This window comes from Seriola lalandi, unplaced genomic scaffold, assembly GCF_002814215.2.
Source record: "Seriola lalandi dorsalis isolate HSWRI2012SDOR001 ecotype SW California unplaced genomic scaffold, Sedor1 jcf7180002054748, whole genome shotgun sequence".
Lineage (NCBI taxonomy): Eukaryota > Metazoa > Chordata > Actinopteri > Carangiformes > Carangidae > Seriola > Seriola lalandi.
In genome coordinates, this window is record NW_019525301.1 from 4,852,358 (window position 1) to 4,873,254 (window position 20,897).

Genomic DNA, 20,897 nt, shown 5'->3' on the forward strand with positions numbered 1-20,897 from the left:
TGTGGAGGCTGGACTTATAACACGGTCTTGTATGAGGCTGCATCTTCATGGTGTGTATGCCGGTACTGTTGGAAGGGCTGAAGGCTCTCAGCCTCATGCACTACTGCAGTTGACTGTGTGAGGAGAGAAACAGACTGGAGGCGTTGACGTTTGTCTTATCAGAACAAAGCAGCTTTAACGCTTGATCAAATTCTGTAGTATGTAATGACCTAATAACCCTCAATAATTCACAGGGTTGGTTACGTTATACTGTCCTTTCTTAAAGTTATTTTTTGGGGGATTTTTGCCTTTATTCTGACAGGACACTTAGAGATAGACATGGATATTAGGGAGAGAGAGAGAGAGAGAGAGAGAAGGAATGACATGCAGCAAAGGGCCATGTGTGGGACTCCTATCCATGGCCGCTGCAGTTAGGACTAAACCCAGCAGGTGTGCGCTCTACCAGGTGTCCTGAGAAATTGTTTTCTATTAATGGATTAATGATTTGTAAGTATCTGTCAATACTGATTGAGAATTGATGGCCACCTTTATTTTTCAATGCTCAACCATGGCCCCTAGCATGCTTCCTTCAGTAGAAGAAAAGAGGTGACAGAGACAAGAGTTGACATTGGTGTTCTTTCCACCTCTGGAGACAGCTGTTGGTGAGTAAAAGAATGAAGTTTGATGTGACTGATTCCTTTCACATTGCCAGTAGATGAGAGCGCCTCTTCGTCTGAGTGGTGAGTAAGCTGCTAGCCGTCATGCAGACTGGTAACAACGGATCCATTGTGTCTCATCCGCAGGTTGGAGCTCCTGTCAGTAGCGGAGCTTCAGTCGGTACATGTGTTGTTAAAACTTATTCCGTGGGCCTGCATAGCCGCTAGCAGCTAGTTAGCATGGCTAGCATTGTTAGTATAGCTGTGCGGTGCTTTCACACTTGACAGGGATGCGCAGCGGCATGACGTAAACGAAGTGTGCGTAACTTGTATTGGATGTATCTACGTATTACAGGCTGCAGACAGAAACTTGAATATGCTTTTTCCATGTACGAATATGTTTTTCTGAGCATCACAGACACTGACATTACTACTAAGTCCATGCTTTAGCTGCATAAGAATTTAGGCCCAGGAACCAGAACTGGACTGGACAGATTCCAGCTTCAGTCAAAGGAAAAAAAACAACAAACTCCCCTACCCGTTTCTTGAGTTTTTCAAAGACATGATGAGAAATGTAACCTGGGATCTGAAGGGAAATGTGCTAAACTAAAAAGATAAATCAGCAGTTCACAACAAAGCACAGAGAAACCAACACAAAGGGAGTAAGTCAAAGAGCTGAGCCCAGATCTATGTTTATTCTCTCATCACGCAGCATTACCTCCATTCTCAGTTTTGTCCAGCCTAAACCCTGAGGGTTTACTACGGCTTGGTAAACAGTGGAATCAGACTGTTTTTTTGTTTGTTTGGTTTTTTTTTCTTTTTTTTTATTAATCCTTTGCTTTGACGCTCACATTTGACTTTCATCATCTGAGAAAGTCACCTCTAAAGCTGGTCACCAAAGCTGGCAGGCTGATGTTTTATGGGCGTTTTACATTTGTTTTGCAGCAGCTCAGGGGGGCTTGGGATTTTTGTTTGCAGCAATCACATTCAGCTCAGGAAAAAAGCTGACTTCCTCATCAGTTGTTATTTTTCCCTTGTTCAAAGTGAGACCTAAAGATGGGGATGTTTTTAAGTTTTTAACACCTGTCCACGTTGTCTTAAGATTTGGCCTGAATATTCCCCGAACACTGACAAATCAGAATAAATATAAATGTATACACACTCTGTCTAGTGCGACCACAAGACAAAAATGACCAGTATATACACAGGAAATATTGAAATGTGACAGACAGATTGCTATGAAAGATTCACACTCAGTTTGGACACCCTGAGACTCTCAGGATGTGCAGTCTGTGTTTGTTCTCTACAAACACCCAATTCACCAACTGCTCAGATGTTACCTGTTGCCAGTTACCAATATGTGCACCAACCGTGGATATGGAGAAGATTTTTAGTTTCAAAAGTTGTCTCTAAATCCACTCATGTCTTTCTATTGATTTATGTAAACAGCCTCAGTCAGTCTGAACACACCTTTAAAGCATCAAATTCAATTTTTTTCCCCTTATTCCATCTATGGAAGCCCTGAGAGGCTGAAAGGCAAGTGAATTTATTCTTGTTCTTGTGAAAACACGTGACACCCCCCCATTTTTTAAAATCTGCAAAAGCAAGTTATTTTTTTTTCACCTGCCACTCAGGGCCTGAGTGTGCAGCTCAGAGCGTGCAGCTCCTGAACACGGCTTTGTGGACGAGCGGTTTGAAATGAAAATAAAGAAAAATCTGAAAAGTATAAGATCAAGTCAATAAATGTAACAGGAGTCATACCCCAGTCCTTATGTGTGATCCCTTCATCCATCACAGCTTGTTCTCTGTGTCGCTCTTTACACTATCTCACCTGCATTCCTAAAGCAGCGGTCGGCAGCTTGCGGCCCATGGGCCATTACTGGCCCGCCAGCAACAATATCTGGCCCACCAGATTATTTTGATAATCGGGTGAACTGACAGTCCAACATTAGGTCCCACATTGGGTCCTATCTTATCCATGTTGAGAATGAATGAAAGACACAAATAGTCGCGCATCAGTCAATGCACAGTGCCTGGAACTTCTATCACAGTTACCAACAGAATCACTCAAGCGTCAGAAAGTGTTTTGTTTGCTTTGTTTCGTATTTTTTTGTAGCAAATCTTTATTTCAAGCTATTATGAGCTTTTATTCTGAAAGGTTATGATAGGAAGTTCCAATGGTTCTGTTGCTTGCTTGGCAAACCTCTGAATAGCAGAAATAAGATGTGTGATGTGAAAAACATAACACCAGACTGTGGATCAGAGCGCCACATGTGAACAGTAACAAAGTAAATTCCTACTGAATTTTTATTAGTCAATTTCTTTAATTAGCCTTTGATTGTGTTCTGGCCGCCATCTAATGGATCGGAATAATAGGGGCTTCCATACTTTGCTGAACTTGGGAGCTTGCGCAGGAATGGTTTCAGTAGGTTGGACACAAAGTCACTTCTTATAAAATGGGGACTCACTAATAAAAAATAAAAAAAAAAACTACTCCATAGCACAACTAGAGGTCAGAAACTCTGCAGGAAACCTCTAAGCCCTACTCACAATAATAAATCAAGGTCAGTCACTTCATAATTCATGGTCAGGCTCCTGATTTTTGAGCATGTGATAGTCATACAGCACAAAGAGAGTCACAGGAAGAATTTGCTTCCTTACTGAGACATTTACCTTTATAAATGGAAATGTGCCTCTCAGCAGCCCCTCTCCCTCGCAGCACTCCCTTGCTCACAAGCTGTTTGTCTGAGTGCATTGCTTCCAAACACATTGTGCGGAGTATCCATCTGCCAGCACAAGCAGAAAGATGACACTTCATTCACACAGTGCAAATCCATGTCTGGTCGCCCGTCTTGCCACACAGCACGCGTTTGACAAATGGCAACATGCAGGAAGAGGCCAACTTCAACATCAAACTAAAGCAGTACAAAATGTTCACAGCTTGATAGCGTAGCGGCTAAATTCAGATTAAAACCACTTTGGGGACAGTTTCACTGCATCAGATACTAATTTACCACCAATAACATGAACTACAGTATATGAATGTCTTGGAGCCACGTCCTTCCAGGAGTACTTCCTGGTTTCCCCAAACCCAATGTAAGTATTCACCCCAGTCCAATCAGGCTCTGACTGAGAGCTGTGAGTGTCTGGGTTAGAGAACCAGATGTGAGCTGGATTTGGCCACATGCACGGCTGCTACATCCACGGCCTGGTTTTGGGGGGGGAGTTGCAGACTTGGGCCAACTGCATCTGGGAACCGGCCCGTTTTAGCAGAGGTAGGTAGGTTTGGGCCACAGTTGGCCCTCAGACTCATACTTTCAATAATTCATCATGCGTCTGGCATGAGTTTGACTGGATTCACCAGCTCGAGACTGCTGATGGGACAGGTCTTTTTTGGCTACAGTGGCAAGAGCTGGTTCGGATACAGTTTATGCAAATAAAGTGACAACAGTACTCTATTTCAATGTGTTCATCAAAGCACTGCTTATTTCAAGGACTTGGCCAAATCCAGCTCTACATTTGTAGTGCTGTTTGGAGAGTGTCTGTGGCTGCTTTACACTGGCCACACAAAACACAGGCTGAGAGACCGACTGGAGGAGCATGAATATGCAATCACAACTCCAAAAACTACAAGTATCCCCTGGTACAGCACTTCAGAGATGCAGGCCACAAGGACGCTCACTTGCTGAAAGTTCATGTTTTTGAAGTAATCCCCCCCGACACGTCCGGGGATGAGAGCTGGGTTGTGGGTTGATGGATCGAAACCGGCAGGCCCACCCTTCCCTCACGTCTGATTCAGGGAGTTGACTTTTCGTCTTTCCACTGATTCATTAGTCTGGCTGAAAGCCTGGATATGTGGCTTGCTGAAGCTGCTTATTAGAATTTTCTGAATTATTTCAACATGCAAAACTCACGCAATCACATATTTAGACTTTTATGTCCACGGATTCTGGCTGTGGTAGAGGTACGAGCGTTGGCACCGTGATGAACCTGCTTTTTAACTTTAGTTTGCCTATTTCCTCTTTAAGCTTCTTTGTTTTTGTTCTGCCTTTACGATCTCATTTACTTTATGTCACATGTTGCTTAAGTCGACGTGATAGATTGTAGAGTTTATATTTAGTAATCCCGGAGTATGTGCAAGACATAATTACACTTCCTAACTCCCTCTAAAAGCACACATGTAAATCATTTTTACATGTATTTGCAGATAAGTTTGGAGAGAGCAGCCCAGCTCTTTCTCCTCTTTCTCCATGCTAAGCTAAACTAAGCTAATCATGTCTTGGCTACATATTCAACCTATAGACATAAGATCGGTATCAATCCTTTCATTCAAGCATATATCTATTGGTGTCAAATTATTCCCTCAAAAAACAAACTACTGAACCACATGAGGATTTGAAATGATCTCTCCTGCTGGAGAAGTTGGATCAGTTTTAATGTCTTTATGATTGAAAATGTGATATTTCAGTAATTGTTCATATATGTCACTGATGCACGGATACACTGTTGACTCAATGTGTTCCTCATATTTTGAAATTATTAGTCATGTATTACCAGTGTTCCCCGTCCCCTCCATGATTTCATGTGAAGCCTTTGTTGTGCTGCAGCAGTGACCCAGTTTCCTCATGGGGATCATTAAAATTTCATCTTTTCTCAACTTGTATTTCAGTTAGATTTCTGCGGTGCGTTCTGATACTGTGTGTTTTGAGGACTCAACTCTCCAACTCAAAAGTTACCACAGGATGTGAGCTCTGCCTGCCACTTACTCTTTCTGTCTTTCCTCTCTCGGTCTCCGTGTCTCTGCTCTCCCCGCTGCCACCAGTTGGAGGCTTTCTACTCCATCTTCACCACGGAGCAGCAGGACCATGTTAAGTCAGTGGAGTATCTGCGCAGCAACTTCAGGCCCATTCAGAGCTTGGATAATCGCCACGTCTTCAAGTCAGCGGTCAAGGACGCCTGGCTGCCGGACCTGACCGACAGCGCCAGCGGGCCGTACGGCACAGAGGCTTCCAAAGGTACGGCTGACTCTGACATTACGCTTGGGTCTAAATGGGGCAAAACTGCAAACGAAACACACCTCATTCATTCACAGTTGTACTTGTCAAACTATTTTAGATCATATTTTTTAAAGCTGCAACTCTTCAAACCATACACCGATACCACAAGCCACCACACAATGAGCAACTCCCAAGTCAGCCTCCAGCCTCTTCAAAGCGCTTATTTAATTACATGATCATGGAGATAATATCTAAACGCTGAATTAAAGGAACTCAAAGCTGAAGCATATGAAATGTTGAGTTCTAGAGGAAGGAACATGTATGTCAGGGTTAATTTTTTATTTTTACAAAATTATTGCTAGTGGCGCAGTGTTGTACTACATTACTGTGGCTCTCTGCATCCAGTGGTATCTCTGTTTCTACCCACTGATTTATATGGCATCATTAAAGTTTCTTCTCCCACTAAACTGGTCCAATATTCTCACATTACTCCTGAATGGTGACATTTTCTTAATGTTAATAAATGAGGGATATTCAGTGTTGCTCATACGCCCAGAGGAAACTGATTGTCTTCTCTTTGTGTGAGTGTGTGTGTGTGTGTGTGTGTGTGTGTGTGTGTGTGTGTGTGTGTGGTCTGGGCTAACTCTCTGTCATTTCACTGGCGAGCTTGGTAACTCCCCTAGCATAAGGCAGTGGGAGGAACACAAGCCGTCCTCCCACTCCTGCCTCATTACCACTCCAACAACACCACACATTGTGGTCGTTTGTGTGTGTACGTGTGCGAGCGCACGTGTTTTCTCTGTGTACTTCCAAGTGTGGGTGTGTGGCCTAGCATCTGTGCTGTGTCAACTGTCCTAGCAGGGTTTGTCCCCTCCCTTCCTTCAGGCACACCTCCATATGGTCGACTACGAGAGAGGTGCATCACCTAGATGTACGCGCGCGCACACACACACACACACAACTGCATTCACATACATGTACTGCACATGTGTGTGTGTGTGTGTGCGTGGGTTGTCCTGGCACAGCGTGCTGTGTGCTCCTGCAGTACGTCCTTGAGCGCAGCAGTGGGACAGGTTTGCTGTGAGCAGATCTATAGGGCTGGCAGCGGAAATGCAGAAGAGGAGGAGGAGGAGGAAGGACGGCATGGGAAAAAAGGAGAGGAGAGGAGAAAACACAACAGACAGACACACAGACCACATGCCTCCTACACACCCTCTTCAACATGCTGCCATAGCTACAGTTGAGTGGTAAATTAGTGCGTGTGTGCGATTGTTAAACTGGCCTGTAACCCCTCTCCAGTCCGACACCTAACAACATCCAGACACACAGCTCACAGGTGAGGCTGTGGGCTGAAACGCTGAACAGAGCCTACACAGCAGCCGCTGAGTTGAACGAGTCATTTTCCCTCCAGTCCCCTCTCACTGTGTTCATTTATTCCATTTAACTGTGGCTCAGCCTGAACACCTTCCTCTGGCTGCTCATTGTTTCAGCCATGATAGTTCATTTACTTTTGGGTCACTGAGTGACTGGCAGCCTTACATCTGCTGAGCCACAACGACAGATAGCTAACCCTAACCTTCACATTTTAGGAAATATATTCATCTAGTACAAAACAAATGAGAGTACCAATATCAGTGTGGACTTATATTAACCCATCAAGTCCTGTGACCTGACACAAACCCAGTACATTGATTAAACACAGGTCACTTTAAAGCTCATCCAGTTTGTATTCAAGCAGGGTTTGCATTATGCTTTGCATAAAGTACTGTCCCATTCAGTTTTACAAAGCACTCGCTCAGTCAGATCCACTTTGTTGCTGATGTGACACAAAGATAACTGATCATCTGTCTGCACATCTGAAGTGACTCCCTGTTGTTATCAGTCAGCTGCATTCTCAGTTCTGGTATGATGAAGAATTGAGGGTAAAAACACCATTATGGTGCCTAATTAGTCTTAATGAAATGATGCTGGTTCAGATGTTTTAAAGTAACTGTGCTTTTATTTTCTTTACTTTCTGTTGTACCCTTCACAGTTTAAAGCTCCATCCAGTCTGAAGGTCTCTGTCCATGTGTTGTTTGATTTTAGATCAGGTCTAGCTTCTATATTAATACTGTGAAAGTATCAAAGCCTCAGTCCACAGAGAAATGCACACAGCAAGTATTCAGAAACTGAGCCTTAAAGCCAGCCTCAGGACTTCTAGTGATGTCGCAACAAAGTAGTCACCACAGTACCCCAAGCCCCGCCCACCTGGACCCACCATCCAACCTTGCAGGATTTGGTTTCTATGAGTGCTTTACCTGAAATCTGTTATTTTTTTATTGAATCGCTCAGAAAACAGTCAGCCGATCAGAGGAGAGGCTCAGAGCCTCCTCTCTTCTGATTGGCTGACCAACCTGTTGTTACTAGCGCTCCAGAGAGAAGCCTGAGAGATTCTGAGAGGTTCTTAAAACCACAAATATATCTTCTTATGGATCAACAATTTAAATAAAACAACTGAAATGTGTAACATATAGATCTTTAAAAAATAATTTAAAAATTCCCAGTTACCAGCTTGGCAGTGTGCAAAGTACACCAACACTTCAATCTAATGACATTTTCCCAACTTCTTAGCTGTAATCTCGACTGTCTCAAAAACATCAAAAAATCTCTGCCCTGCTGTGATCACAGCCACATCTGCCACAGTCAGACTGAACACATCCAGGCCCAGTCTCTGAACCAGGCTGAGATGAATCTGATTTTGATCTTTCACACAGCAAACAAACATGTTTCCAGATTGTTAGCTCATTCCTTTTAAAATAGATTTTAGTAATTCAGTCAAAGTCAAGGTGAAAAGGGTGAAAAATGCAACAATCTATTTCAGATGTGATTTAAAACAAGAAAAACAAACAGACAAGAAGAAGCAAAGGCCTTTCATCCAGGGTGACAGCCTGTTTGACTTCTGCTCACAGAGAGTCTCAGAGTGAGTCTCAGAGTAGCATTCACTCTAAAAAGAAAGACCCTGAATTACTGACTGTTTGCAGGAAGAAACCAAAACATGAAAAGACATTACGTTTTTACATAATCAGTTGTCACCACAAATGTAATGAAGTATAAAGAACATGGAAAATGTACGCAATGACTCGTCACAGAAAGCTGAGTGAAATAAATAAATGACACAGCATCATAAATTACATAATTCATGTTGCATAACTTATAATAAGGAATAAGAAGAGAGGCAGCACAAGTTATGTTGACTGATCTTACACAACACATCAAGTCACATTGTTAATAATGAATATTTAACTTCAGGATACACTTGCACTTGCTTTGAATGTACACAGTTTTCACTGTTAAGTGATCAGTGAATGTTACATGTTCTCAGCATGAGCACAAAGCTGCAAGATGCTTTCTAAAGCCTGTGGTCTTATACAGTAACTGACTGTGACTGTGGTTATAGACCCTGAGGTTTCCTGTCATGTTCTGCTTACTGGGTGGATTTAAATTCCAAGCACATATATGGACATATAGTGTAGCTGATTGGCATACACACACTGTATGTCAGAGAATCTTATCCTCTTTACTGTGATTACAAGAACGCAGTCCTTTTATCTCCTCCCTCTCCTTTCATTTCATTCAAAACATGGCACATGGTTTCATCTTAAGTTGTATATGAATGCATTAATACGTTACCAACTTTATCAAAGGAGTATTTCATCACTTTCTTACCAATACCAGATGAAGCTGGAGCCTGCGACCAGTTAGCTGAGGTTAGCAATGCATAATCATGTTAATTAACATGTTAATTAGTGAGCATGATGGAGAGTGCATGTTAAATTTGCTTCATGCCTTGAAACATAAATATATACTCAACCCACTGATGCAACCCATAAGAGTCTCTCCTGAAATGCTACCGCTACTGTGGCAGGCTCACAGGTTCTTTGTCACCATGGTTACCATAATAATGGTCATGACTTTGTTAGGTTAAGGATAAGATCGTGGTTTGGGTTAAAATATTAGATTAGATTAAATTAGACAATTTTAGTTGTCATGGTTACAATGATAACAGCGTGGACTTTGTCGATTGGTTGGGGGATAATGTGTTTTGTTCATCCATTGTGGACTTTGTCTCTCTTTATGACATGAGCAAAGGAGGAAGTCTGGTGAAACAGTAAAATTAATCCAACCAATAGATGTCACCTTGAGTGCCAAGAAAGGCGCCTTTAAATAAAATGTATTATTATTATTATTATTATTATTATAATCAAGTGGCAAACTCCGAGGCTGAAAAATGAAGCCAACACTGAAGAACCAAAACCTGAAGTTCCTCTAATGTCCACTAGAGTCTGGCTCCAACAGTGAGTCAGTCCCCATAGACTCCCATGTTAAAATGTCCAACTTTACAGCAGAAATAAACATGTTTACAGCCTGGTACAAAAACAGTTTTGGTCTCTAGAGCTAATTTCCTCCTTCATCCACACACGCTCCACTTCTTTGACCATTTTTGGATTAGGTGGAAGTTAGGGGCGGAGTCACACACTGCCAAGATCGCAACAGTGGAGCAGCTCACTCTGAGCTTTAAAACTTCTCTTCAGAAACCTGTGGGTAGTGTGACGGAGGCCCTGTCCATCTTTATTTACAGTCCATGATCAAAATCAACTGCTGCACAGATGACCTGTGGGCTTGTTTTTTACAGAAGGACAGACTCGTTATAAAGTTTAGTGCGGGACATGAGTAGAAGCAGTACTCTGCCATCTCTACCTAAATGTGGCATTGGTGATCACACAGGCACACTCTGAAACTTTTGCTGCTTTCAGTTCAGCTCAGGTCTAATGTAACTACCCATAATTCCAGCACTGATCCGTGGGTACAACCAAAGACTTATTCCATTTCAACCTTTCTATATTCCCAGTATGTTTTCACTGCACATTAATGTCACAAATAGATTCTTTTTCAGTGACTTTCAGTGACTTTCCATCACAATATCTTGCTTACAGATGAGGGAAATATTCATATGTAGTTTTGGTGTCAAGTATTTGAACTGAGCTCATTTGCATAAGTAAAAATTGCCCAAGAAGTGACACTAGCTTGCAATCTGAATGTACTTGTTCTCCACCTCTCTGCGCACTTCTTTGTGTCTATTTTGTTCTGGTTCAAGGTCAAGATGTCCAAGAGCTGAATGAGGTGCCTGCATAACATCTAGAGGTGCACTAATATCGGTTTTACAAAAAGATACAAGTACTGCATGAAGTAGTTTGAGCAAAGCAAGTGCCAGTCTGAGTGCTACTCAATTTACGGTCCTTTATGACATGGAGTGGTTGCCTGTTATAAAACAGTGACACTGAGAGGAGATGTGCTGCAGAGAGCTGCACGGTGAATAAAAATAGCAGCATTTAAATGTTTCACATCAAAGGACATTTTCCTGACACATAAAAGTGGCAGTTAGTGCATGAAAACTGAATAATGGTCATGTCATCAGTATCAGTTTGAAGCACTTCTTGCCCATCTTCTTCACTGGATGATTCTTCTGCTTTATGTTAGCAAAGTTTGAGTTTTTGGGACCTAATCTCACACCCGGCTCAAAGCAAATTGTCTTCGCTAGTTTCAGACCGATGCAGTTGTCATTTTCCTGTGCAATGCCCACATGGTTTGAATGACAAATACACTTGTGCCCATCTGAGCACCCATGGGTGTGTTGGTCTTGAAATGAGGTGTGGTAGGAAGTATTGTTAGTGCAATGCTATTTTGAAGCAGCAGAAAGTGACTGACAAAAAACCGATAATAATTTTAAGGAGCATTGTCAAGAAAGTAAGGCCTGTAACACACTGAATGTGTTGCATGTGGGCGGCGGCTGCAGAACATGAATGTTAACGGGTTAGAGTGGATAGACTGACTGCGTCACAACTGATTTGCATGTAACACAGCATAAATAAACATAAAAAAGACTTGTTCATGTAATAGTGACATCATACCAGCAACATCACATAAAACTAACACCTTCCACTATAGTTTTTATGTCTAGGCTGAATCTGAATATGACATTTTCTAACCATTGTAGTTAGGAGTTAGTTATTTGGAGAGAGACATTTTAGTGATGATTCCTGTCAAAAATAAATTAGAAATGAATTAATAATGAAAAGAAATCCAACATTCCGACATGTAAACTCTACGTAGAGAGACAGAGCTGCAGCAGCAGAGACAAAGCTGGTGTGAACACACACGTATGCTCTTCCCCAGCCTTTCAGCAACGTCAGTTACCACGATCACGCAACGCAGGCAGTGCGTTCCCGGTGTAATAGGCACCTACATAGTGCCTATTACACACTGAAGATGTGTCTCGAGATGTTTGGTTCAGTCAGCTGGATCGACAGAATACAAGCCTCTAAAGGTCGGAGTGCTCTCTGTGGCATATTGTGTGTTGCATATTTCCACACTGAGCCATTATAAAAGCATTCTGCCACAGTGCAAGTGAATATTTTTTTAATGGAATGGGAGATGGACACTCAAATTGGTTTATTGGTTTATTGCATGTTACGCCCAAAACTTAGACCGAGACCAACCCTTCTGAGCCATGCACCTGGCACAGCGACTGTTTTTCCACCTTTAAACTAACAAAAGTGATTTGGATACACCCTATATGCACTTGTACCGTGCACTTTCGAGTGTTAAAATACAGCTCCTTATGTCTTGTTAATGGCTACTTCATTGACAAAAACATGGGAAGTGGCAAATAAGTCCTTCCCAACTGTGCCCTAATAGCAGGAAGAATATGAACACCAGCACCAATAGTATTGGCTCTTAAACTGTAGACAACTAAAGCAGGATTTGGCACCAACCATGTCAGCAAAGCCTGACATCCTGACTGAGTTCCCACCCAACTCCTCACACACTGACCCACAATCAAGACCCATTCATCGATCAACTGTGATCATCATGCTGCGTGGCTGAAGGCATCCTTAACTCCTTCACTTCTCTTTTACTCCTCTGTTTGGCTTTTTAGAGAGTTAGAGAGGGAAAGAGAGAGAGATGTTCTCTGTGGGTTTCATGTGTGTCACAAACCTCCTCCACCCATGTTCCGTTCTGTGTGACTGGGCTCTAGACTTCATCACCCACTGACATCCAGACCTCTCTCCTGCATGTGTGTGTGTGTGTGTGTGTGTGTGTGTGTGTGTGTGCTTACGTGTATGTATGATGGCTCGCTTATCTTTGATGAAAGCCCTAAGAAGATCTCACCCAGCCAGACACACAGGGCTACAGAACCCTTTCAGCTGTGTCTCACACACACACACACACACACACAGACGTTATAGCCACCATATAGAACCATGTGAACAACAATAGCTTTGTCCAAGGATTTGTCCAGAATAAAGAAAATATCCCAGTGAATGTCACAATGTCACCGTGATGAAAACATAAGCATCTGATCTGAGATTAGCACAGTAATGATCTCTGGTAGATCACTGATCTATAATCTGACAGGAACCCTCAGACAGTTTGGAGAATACCCTTCTTTAATGTGTTGACTCGACCATCAGTTTCACCTCTGTGCATCCTTTTATATTTTTAGGATGACTGTAACACACCTGTCCAGGGACTGGATGAATAATAGCCTTGTGGCTAACTCTGGTACATTTACACCAGTGTTTATTATGTGTACTAATGTTCACAGCAGCAGGGCTTAAGGTACTGGTCAGGTGTGCTCCACAGGGGAAAAGTTATGAAATGTGCCATGAGCACTGTCCCTGTTAAATAAAACCATTAAAGGGAGGTCAAGGATGTTTAGCCTAGCTTAGCGCAAACAGCAGAGGGTAACTGCTAGCCTGTAGTGAAATAGTGAGAAGAGAGCAAGGCTGTTACATACACACTTGTCAAACTTGTCACTCAAAGAGCAAAAACCACACACCAAATCTGCAAAACCATGAGCTGATTCTTTTCACTGTCGATCTCCTTCCTCTGACCGCAGAGTTTCTTTTTTATCTGGACCATCACAAACTTTTCTTGGACACTTCTTAGGTTTTTCCACCGCAACCTTCCCCACACTCCTGCATCTTCTTTTTCATGGTTACTCCTTCTGGCTCCATGTTCTTTTGTCTATATGTAACATTAGTTGTGTCCCAATTCGGGGGCTGCATCCTTTCGGGGGACGCCGTCTACGCGCCTTCATAGCTAACGTAGATCGCAAAGGCCGAACCGAAACGAGATGGTCCGGTCTACGGAGGATTTTTGCTGTGTATCGCCAGCTGTGCCCGCCTTTACTATTGCGTCGCGTTGCCTAGTAACCTTGACATAACTTATTCTTACAAAAACTTGAGGTTTTAAGGCGCTTGGTTTAAACAGATGTACTGTTAGCTGTTGAAGTGAGCCTTCAAAATGGGACAGCCTAGTCACTCCACTGTGACGTAATGAGTCTTAAAATGCAGTCTCTGAAGGATGACACTCTGAATTGGGACACAGCTATTGTAAACATACGTATGTGGAAACTCAATTAAGCACCCTACATATAGCTGCATGTTGTTTCCCAGGCTTTTAATGTGTCCCCCGAGCAACACAGTACAACCCACTGAAGGTTCCTGTCCACATATTTCAACGAGGAACCTTCAGCATGTTCTAATAGTTGCATAGTAAGAGTCTGAGAAATAATACAGCTGTCAGTGTGGTGCTTAATTGAACCTCCGGATGTTTACACTGTACATATAGACAACAGAACACGCTCTTCAGCTCTGACAAACTAGCAAGTTGATGTAAAATGCTCAGAGTGGGAAAGTCGCCACAGACAGGAAATTAGGTGTACTGAGAAATACAGAGAGATTTACCTGAGGGGCTTAATCAGCACTGTGTGAACTGGTCTGATGTTCATTTATATGTAAAAGTCCTGGACTCCAACTTATGATACACACACACACACACACACACACACACACACACACACACATAAGGCACGGCTGACTGGGCCCAGGTTGATATAATCTGTTAAATACACTTTCTCTGCATTGAGGTCATTCACTGTTTGACTTCCAAAATGTCTCTGTGCACATATGTGTGGTGCAGTCTGTGAACGTGTGTGCTTCAGTGTGTGTGTGTGTGTGTGTGTGTGTGTGTGTGTGTGTGTGTGACTAATGGCTTTAGTAATGCTAAGCCACATGGGGCTCGACTGCAGGTTATGAATAGAAAAACTCCACTGCAGCTCTTTATGAGCAAGCTAATCAATTTGGTTCCACAAGGCACGTGAGCTCTTTTCTCAATCAACCCATGTTCATCATCGAATTACCTGACACATTTGCATAATATTATACAGTGTGGAATAATCGTTATAGGCATGGTTGGATGGTAATACACCGCTCTCTCTTTCTCAACAATAAATAGTGTAACAAATTGCTGCTTAACACACAGTTTCACAACAAATACACTGACCAAAGTGAAATACGTGGGCACACAAGACTCCATATTATGTGATTTTTGAATGTCATTAATCTGCTGCTGTAATGGCCTTCTGCCAGTCAAACAGGGAGGACCACTGCTTCATAGAGCTGGCTTTCAACATGATGAAACAGGAAATACTACTGTTTAATTCATCATTGTAGACTCCAGCTTCAGATTTACCTTTAGTGGAATTTTGCCCAAACCATAAAATACATGAAAAAGTACACATAAAAGACATGTCCACATATTTATGTCCATATTATTTAAAAAATAGAGCTTTTTTTTGTCTTTCTGCAGTTCTTCTCATATTTTAATGGGAAATCAAAGAAAGCTGTGCAGAAACTACCATTACAGCTACTATGGGATAAGAATAATTCAGTCATTTCTTCTGTAAATTCTCATAGAAAAGTTGGCATTCATTACCTGTACGCTAAGAGGTTACATGCAAATGTTTCACATTAAAAAGCTGATTAGCAGTAATGCTCTTTGAGCTGCTGAAAGAGCTTTTGATGTGAAAAGTCTGCCAGGAAGTGATGGTAGCCAGCAGCAACTGCACAATAGCTAAATGGAAGCAAAGCTGGGAATAATACAGCGAATGAAAGATAAACTCAGAGTGACTATTCGGAAATGTACATTACACTGAGTGGATCAACCCTTCAGGTGAAAACAGAGGACATTTCCATTGAGTTTGCATGAGCAGCATCAACATTGCTTGCTAAAATGGAAGCAGTATCTCACTGAATATGATGAAACGCACACAGGGTAAATGAGCCTGTGTCTTATATAAACCTGTTTAAAATAAAGGCCTCAGTCATTGTTTGAGAATTCATGGTGATCATTATGAAACATTTAGGTGTCCCTCAGCTGAACAACCACACTGGTCAAACAGAGACACCCAGTGGTCATAAGCAGCCAGTGCAGGGCTGGTGTATCAGAATGAATGGGGACTTGCATGTGTGTATGTGTGTATTGTTAAACTCATAACAAAACATACAAAGTGTATGTTTGCCTTCATATCTCTCACAGCCAGATATTAGAAGGCAGAGCAGGTTGTCGTCATTTGCCTAAAGGCGACTATATATGAACTCGTTTCATTGGAGCCTGGAGACAAAATCTGTGTGTGTGTGTGTGAGAGAGAGAGAGAGAGAGAGAGCGAGAGAAAGACAGAGAGAGAGATGCCTGTGCATATGTGTAGAGCAGTTGTGTGTTTGTGTGTCTGTGTTTAAGACACTGTATGTATGGAGAGTCCAGCCATTCATACGTAGATGTGTACACACTGGATTGTATGTGTGTGTGTGTGTGTGTGTGTGTGTGTGTGTGTGTCTGGATGACTCAGAGTGTCTCACAGTAATATTAATAACACATCATGAATACAACTCACGATCACATAACACCTACTTCTCTCTCTCTCTCTCTCTCTCTCTCTCTCTCTCTGTGTTGAGATGAGATGAGTCGATGTATTTAGCTGTTAAATTATCTCTTTGTTTCTCCCTTTTATTTTCATCATTCCACTCTTCCTCCACATCCATCCTTTCTTCCTTACCCTCCCTTCCTTCCCTTTTTCTTTTCCCCTGCCCATCCTTCCGTTCTTGCTTTCCTCCCTTTCTCATCCTTCATTTCCCTCCTCCTTCATCTCTCTGGTTTCCTGGCTCCACCCTCCTCCCAGTGTGCAGCAGCGCTCCCATCAACATGAAGGTGCAGCATGTGAACGGCAGCGCTCTGGTGGTCCGCTGGGCTCGTCCAGAGGTGACGTACCACCCGCCCATCCTCCACTTCCTGGTGTCCTACAGCTGGACGGCCCATGACGACAGCTACGAGGAGACGCACCTGACAGACGCCAAGCACAAACTGGTGAGGCTACTACGGACGGGTTAGACTAACACACGTGGGATTTTAGGGATTATAACTTAACAGGTGATGATATGATAACATAGGTTCCAATAGAGGAACCCAGCACATTGGACGCAGCTGTGAGGAGAGAACTGCAGCAAGCGTCGTTGGTAAATCAGCTGATTCCTTTGAAAAGGCCGATGTTGACTTATGTTGAGTTCAGGTGCTGGTTCTGAAATGTTGGATATAAATGAGAGATTACGTCTGAACAATGTTGTGTTCGTGACAACCAACAAACATGGACTCTGTGTGAATGAAATTGAATGGGCCAGCTCCATGTTATATTGTGCTATGACTGGAGAATAATTACCTTTCTACATCAGTATCTGACCCAGTCTCCAGTAAAACGTGACAACATATTCTATTTCATTTTTTTTAATTCTATTAATTTTTTGATTTAACAACTAAAGCTTAATAATTTTTTATGTTTATGTAATGCTACAGAAAGATGGCGGTCTTTACTATAAATATTCAGAAGCACTTTGAGAGTCCATCAAAATAAAAGCACATTGCACAGCTGGTGATGTGCTCAGGTCAACTGTAGACTGCCTTACAAATTAGATACAGATTCGTTTTCAGTGATTAAAGAGATTTAAAAAAAAAGGTTGAAAAATTTGTTTAAAAACTATTTTGAAAGAATAGAAGGAATTTGCTGCTTTGTGTTAAAACATTGAGATTCAGACGCCATGTGTAGTTTTTATGAGTTAAGTTGAAATCATAAAAAAAAAACAAAATCAGATTGGTGATAATGTGATCATTTTGTATTTATTTTGTAATACTAAGTGTTTTAAGAATATAGTGATAATGTTGTTAGCATCTATCATGATCTACAAATCACATGATTGACAGATGGATTTAATAAAACAACCTGAGATGTGTAGGCTAGTGTACTGGAGAGGAATTGGGCAAAGTTTAAACCGGTGGGTCCTAAACGTTTCCAACTTTTCCATGACCCACTTGCAAATCTCAAATATTGTGGTGGCCCACATCCGATCCTGTAACAATACAGAGGCCAAATAAAACTTTCTTAGAGCACTTTTTGTTTTATGATGACGATGGAACATTCAGGACTGAACTGAAGCAGACGGGAGAGAGGTCACTTGTCGTTTCACCATCTGTCTCTGACTCTCTTTCCTGTTTACTCTTCCTGTTGCTAACCAGCTATCCATCTGAAAACTCCATTTTCCATGGATGTGATCTTTTAGTGAACAATCAGACTTTCACCAAATGATTACCCACAGGTTGGTAACCACTGTTCTCAACCTAAACCCAACACGTGGGACTAAGCGTTGTCCATCCAACCAACCTGACATTCTGTCAATTTAAAGTCAAATTATTATTATTTTTTTTAATCAGAATAGAATCTGTGAATAACAGATTGAATCCTCTTCAGCCAGTAATGCATACAGTGTCCCAACAGTGTCTGGTATAAAACAGTGTTCATTAATGAGTGTGCATGCATATCAGAGTCTAACTCTAAGAGTTTAACTATGTCAAATATAAAAAAAAAAAAAACTGTGCAGTCTAAGACACACATATTCACGACATTCCGTTTTACACCTAGCAGCATTCAATAGTCTCATATATTAGGAAATCACATTAAATATGTGTGCATATATAATGAGCTGAGTGCTTTAAATCCTTCTTTGAATGAGCTCTTCTCATTACACACACACACACACACACACACAGTCTTTCTCTGATGTGCTTCCTTGGCCTGGTTTGTGTGAAAAGAAAAGAAGAAAATCTTTTCTGACTCATAACTGTTGATAGCCATGTGTTTGTACTGTCATTTATTCCACAGAGATGCAGAGAACAATGGAGGCTTTCAACTCTTCCTCACACACACACACACACACACACACACTGCTCAGACTCCATGTCCACAGTTCTTTGTCTCATCAGACCAACGTGTTTTAGGCTGTGTGAGGAATTCCACGTGTGAAGTTAGTTTCAGTGGAGTTTGTTTCAGCTTGTCGCTGCGTCTGTGCTCAGCCTCTCCAGCAGTGACACAGAGCAGCAGCCGCCACGGCTCAGTAATGAATGAATTGTGAGTAATGACTGTTGAAGCTGGTGTGTTTCATGCTGCAGTCCCTGTCAAAGCCACTGGGTGTCGGCTTGAAGACACCCACATGAACTGGAAAGTCTGTCATAATAAGACATGCACATGCCATATATACACTGTCAGTTATTTGTTGTTCTCAGTAGAGGTGTATTATATGGATAAAATCCTGTCATGCTATATGTAACTATATTGCAATATTCATATATATCATAATATAATTTAGATTTACATGTATTGTGAAGCTATGTCAGGATTAGCTGATGTCAGCACAGGCAGGGTGGAGCCACAGGAAGAGTCAGTGAAGACAGTAACAGTGAAAAAGAGGATGGGGGGGGTATCCAGGGACATCTGGTGGGCAGAAGGAGAATAGCAGGAACATAAAGATGAAGGGGAGGGGCATGGAGGTGAAGAGGAGGCATGGAGATAAGGGGGCAGGCGTGGAGATGAGGTGGAGCATTGAGATGGGGGGGGGGTTTGTGAGATGTCAGGAAACAGAGGAGCACATCATGAGAAATGACCTGAGATACCATCATTTGATCAAATACAAATGTCTGTTTTGTCTTATTTACCTGAAACACAGCCCACAGTGGCCTCACAGTGGCATCATATTGAGAAACCCTGGCTGTAATCATCCCTCCACATAGGGACACATATTTGTGGAGCTGCTGCTGCACCAAATCCACGGTCTCAGTCTGCAGAGCTAATGTCAGGCTTCAGCACACATCAAGTCAGGATCCCTGTACGAAGTAATTGCTCGATGACCAGTGTGGGCAGGAGGAATGGGAGGAACGCTCGCAGCAACCAATTCGTCTCTCACACACATATGGCAAAAAAATCTGACATCCTTGAAAATCAACCTTTACTGCAGGTAGATGTATTACAGAACAACAGGATTAGATTTTCTGAAACAAACAGGAAGTGCAGAGTTAGCAGCAACAGCTGCAACAACAAATCAAACATGGTAAATGTAAGATGAAAAAATTCCAACAGAAATATAATACAACACGCTCATAAAACGGGGAATTAGAAAAAAAGCTAAATGCATATGATTTTCTGTTAGTGCTGATTTTTTTTGTTTTGTTTTATTCATGTCAGTATTTGGAATCTGTACAGGCCTTAAAAGACCCAAATGGGTCACATCAAAGTCCAGATTCCAGATCAGCCACTGCCAGCACCACCAAGTGATCATCAGCCAATAATCACATAATTTCCCTGCAGAGCCAAACACACACACACACACACACACACTCCCATCACAAAGCACTCCATATATTTCATTTGTAGTTACTATTCACACCTCTTTGGCTCCTTTCCTCTTTCCTTTATTCAACCCTTAACTCCTTTCCTTCTTTCCTTCTTTCATTTCCTCACTCTTCATCTCTTCAACCTAGAAACACACCACACACTTAACTTATTGATTAATAAACCATGATTTAACCTCTTCACTATGATCCAATGTACATCTGAACATATTTGAATCCTGTAGCATATTTCCCATCTGTGCTCACACTGTATCACTGTCTGGATGAATGTTTGATCAGCCTGATGAGCTACAGTCACCTTTATTTTCTGTAAATGTAAATGATGTTATGACTAACAGACAGTCAGATGCAGCTGCACTGGGGGAAAGCATGTGTAGTGTGTGTGTGTGTGTGTGTGTGTCTGTTTGTTTGTGTGTGTGAGTTATTTCAGAAATAAAGAGGATTTTACATCATCAAAAATTTGACTGCGAGGGCCTTGAAAAATCTAATAAGTTGTTTTGGAACAAAACTGTTTTGATACATAAAAAAAATGAGCTCTGATTGCATCATTTAAAATATTTTTTATTTAACACGTTGTCGCAAGTGGCTTTGACAACTTCTCGTGAGAAAATGGGTCAGCTAAGGTTTTAATAAAGTAATTATTCTAATTATT

At 41.9% G+C, this 20,897-nt stretch overlaps 1 protein-coding gene across 1 annotated transcript in view; it reads left to right on the forward strand.

The window, feature by feature from the left end:
• LOC147818051 (receptor-type tyrosine-protein phosphatase gamma-like) overlaps positions 1-16,903 on the forward strand; it is an 88,190-nt gene extending 71,287 nt beyond the window's left edge. Inside the window, exons 6-7 of the mRNA XM_087178918.1 lie at positions 5,458-5,650; positions 16,695-16,903. Coding sequence (XP_087035044.1) covers positions 5,458-5,650; positions 16,695-16,903 — 402 coding nt within the window. The remainder of the gene's footprint in view (positions 1-5,457; positions 5,651-16,694) is intronic.
• The last annotated feature ends 3,994 nt before the right edge of the window (positions 16,904-20,897 follow it).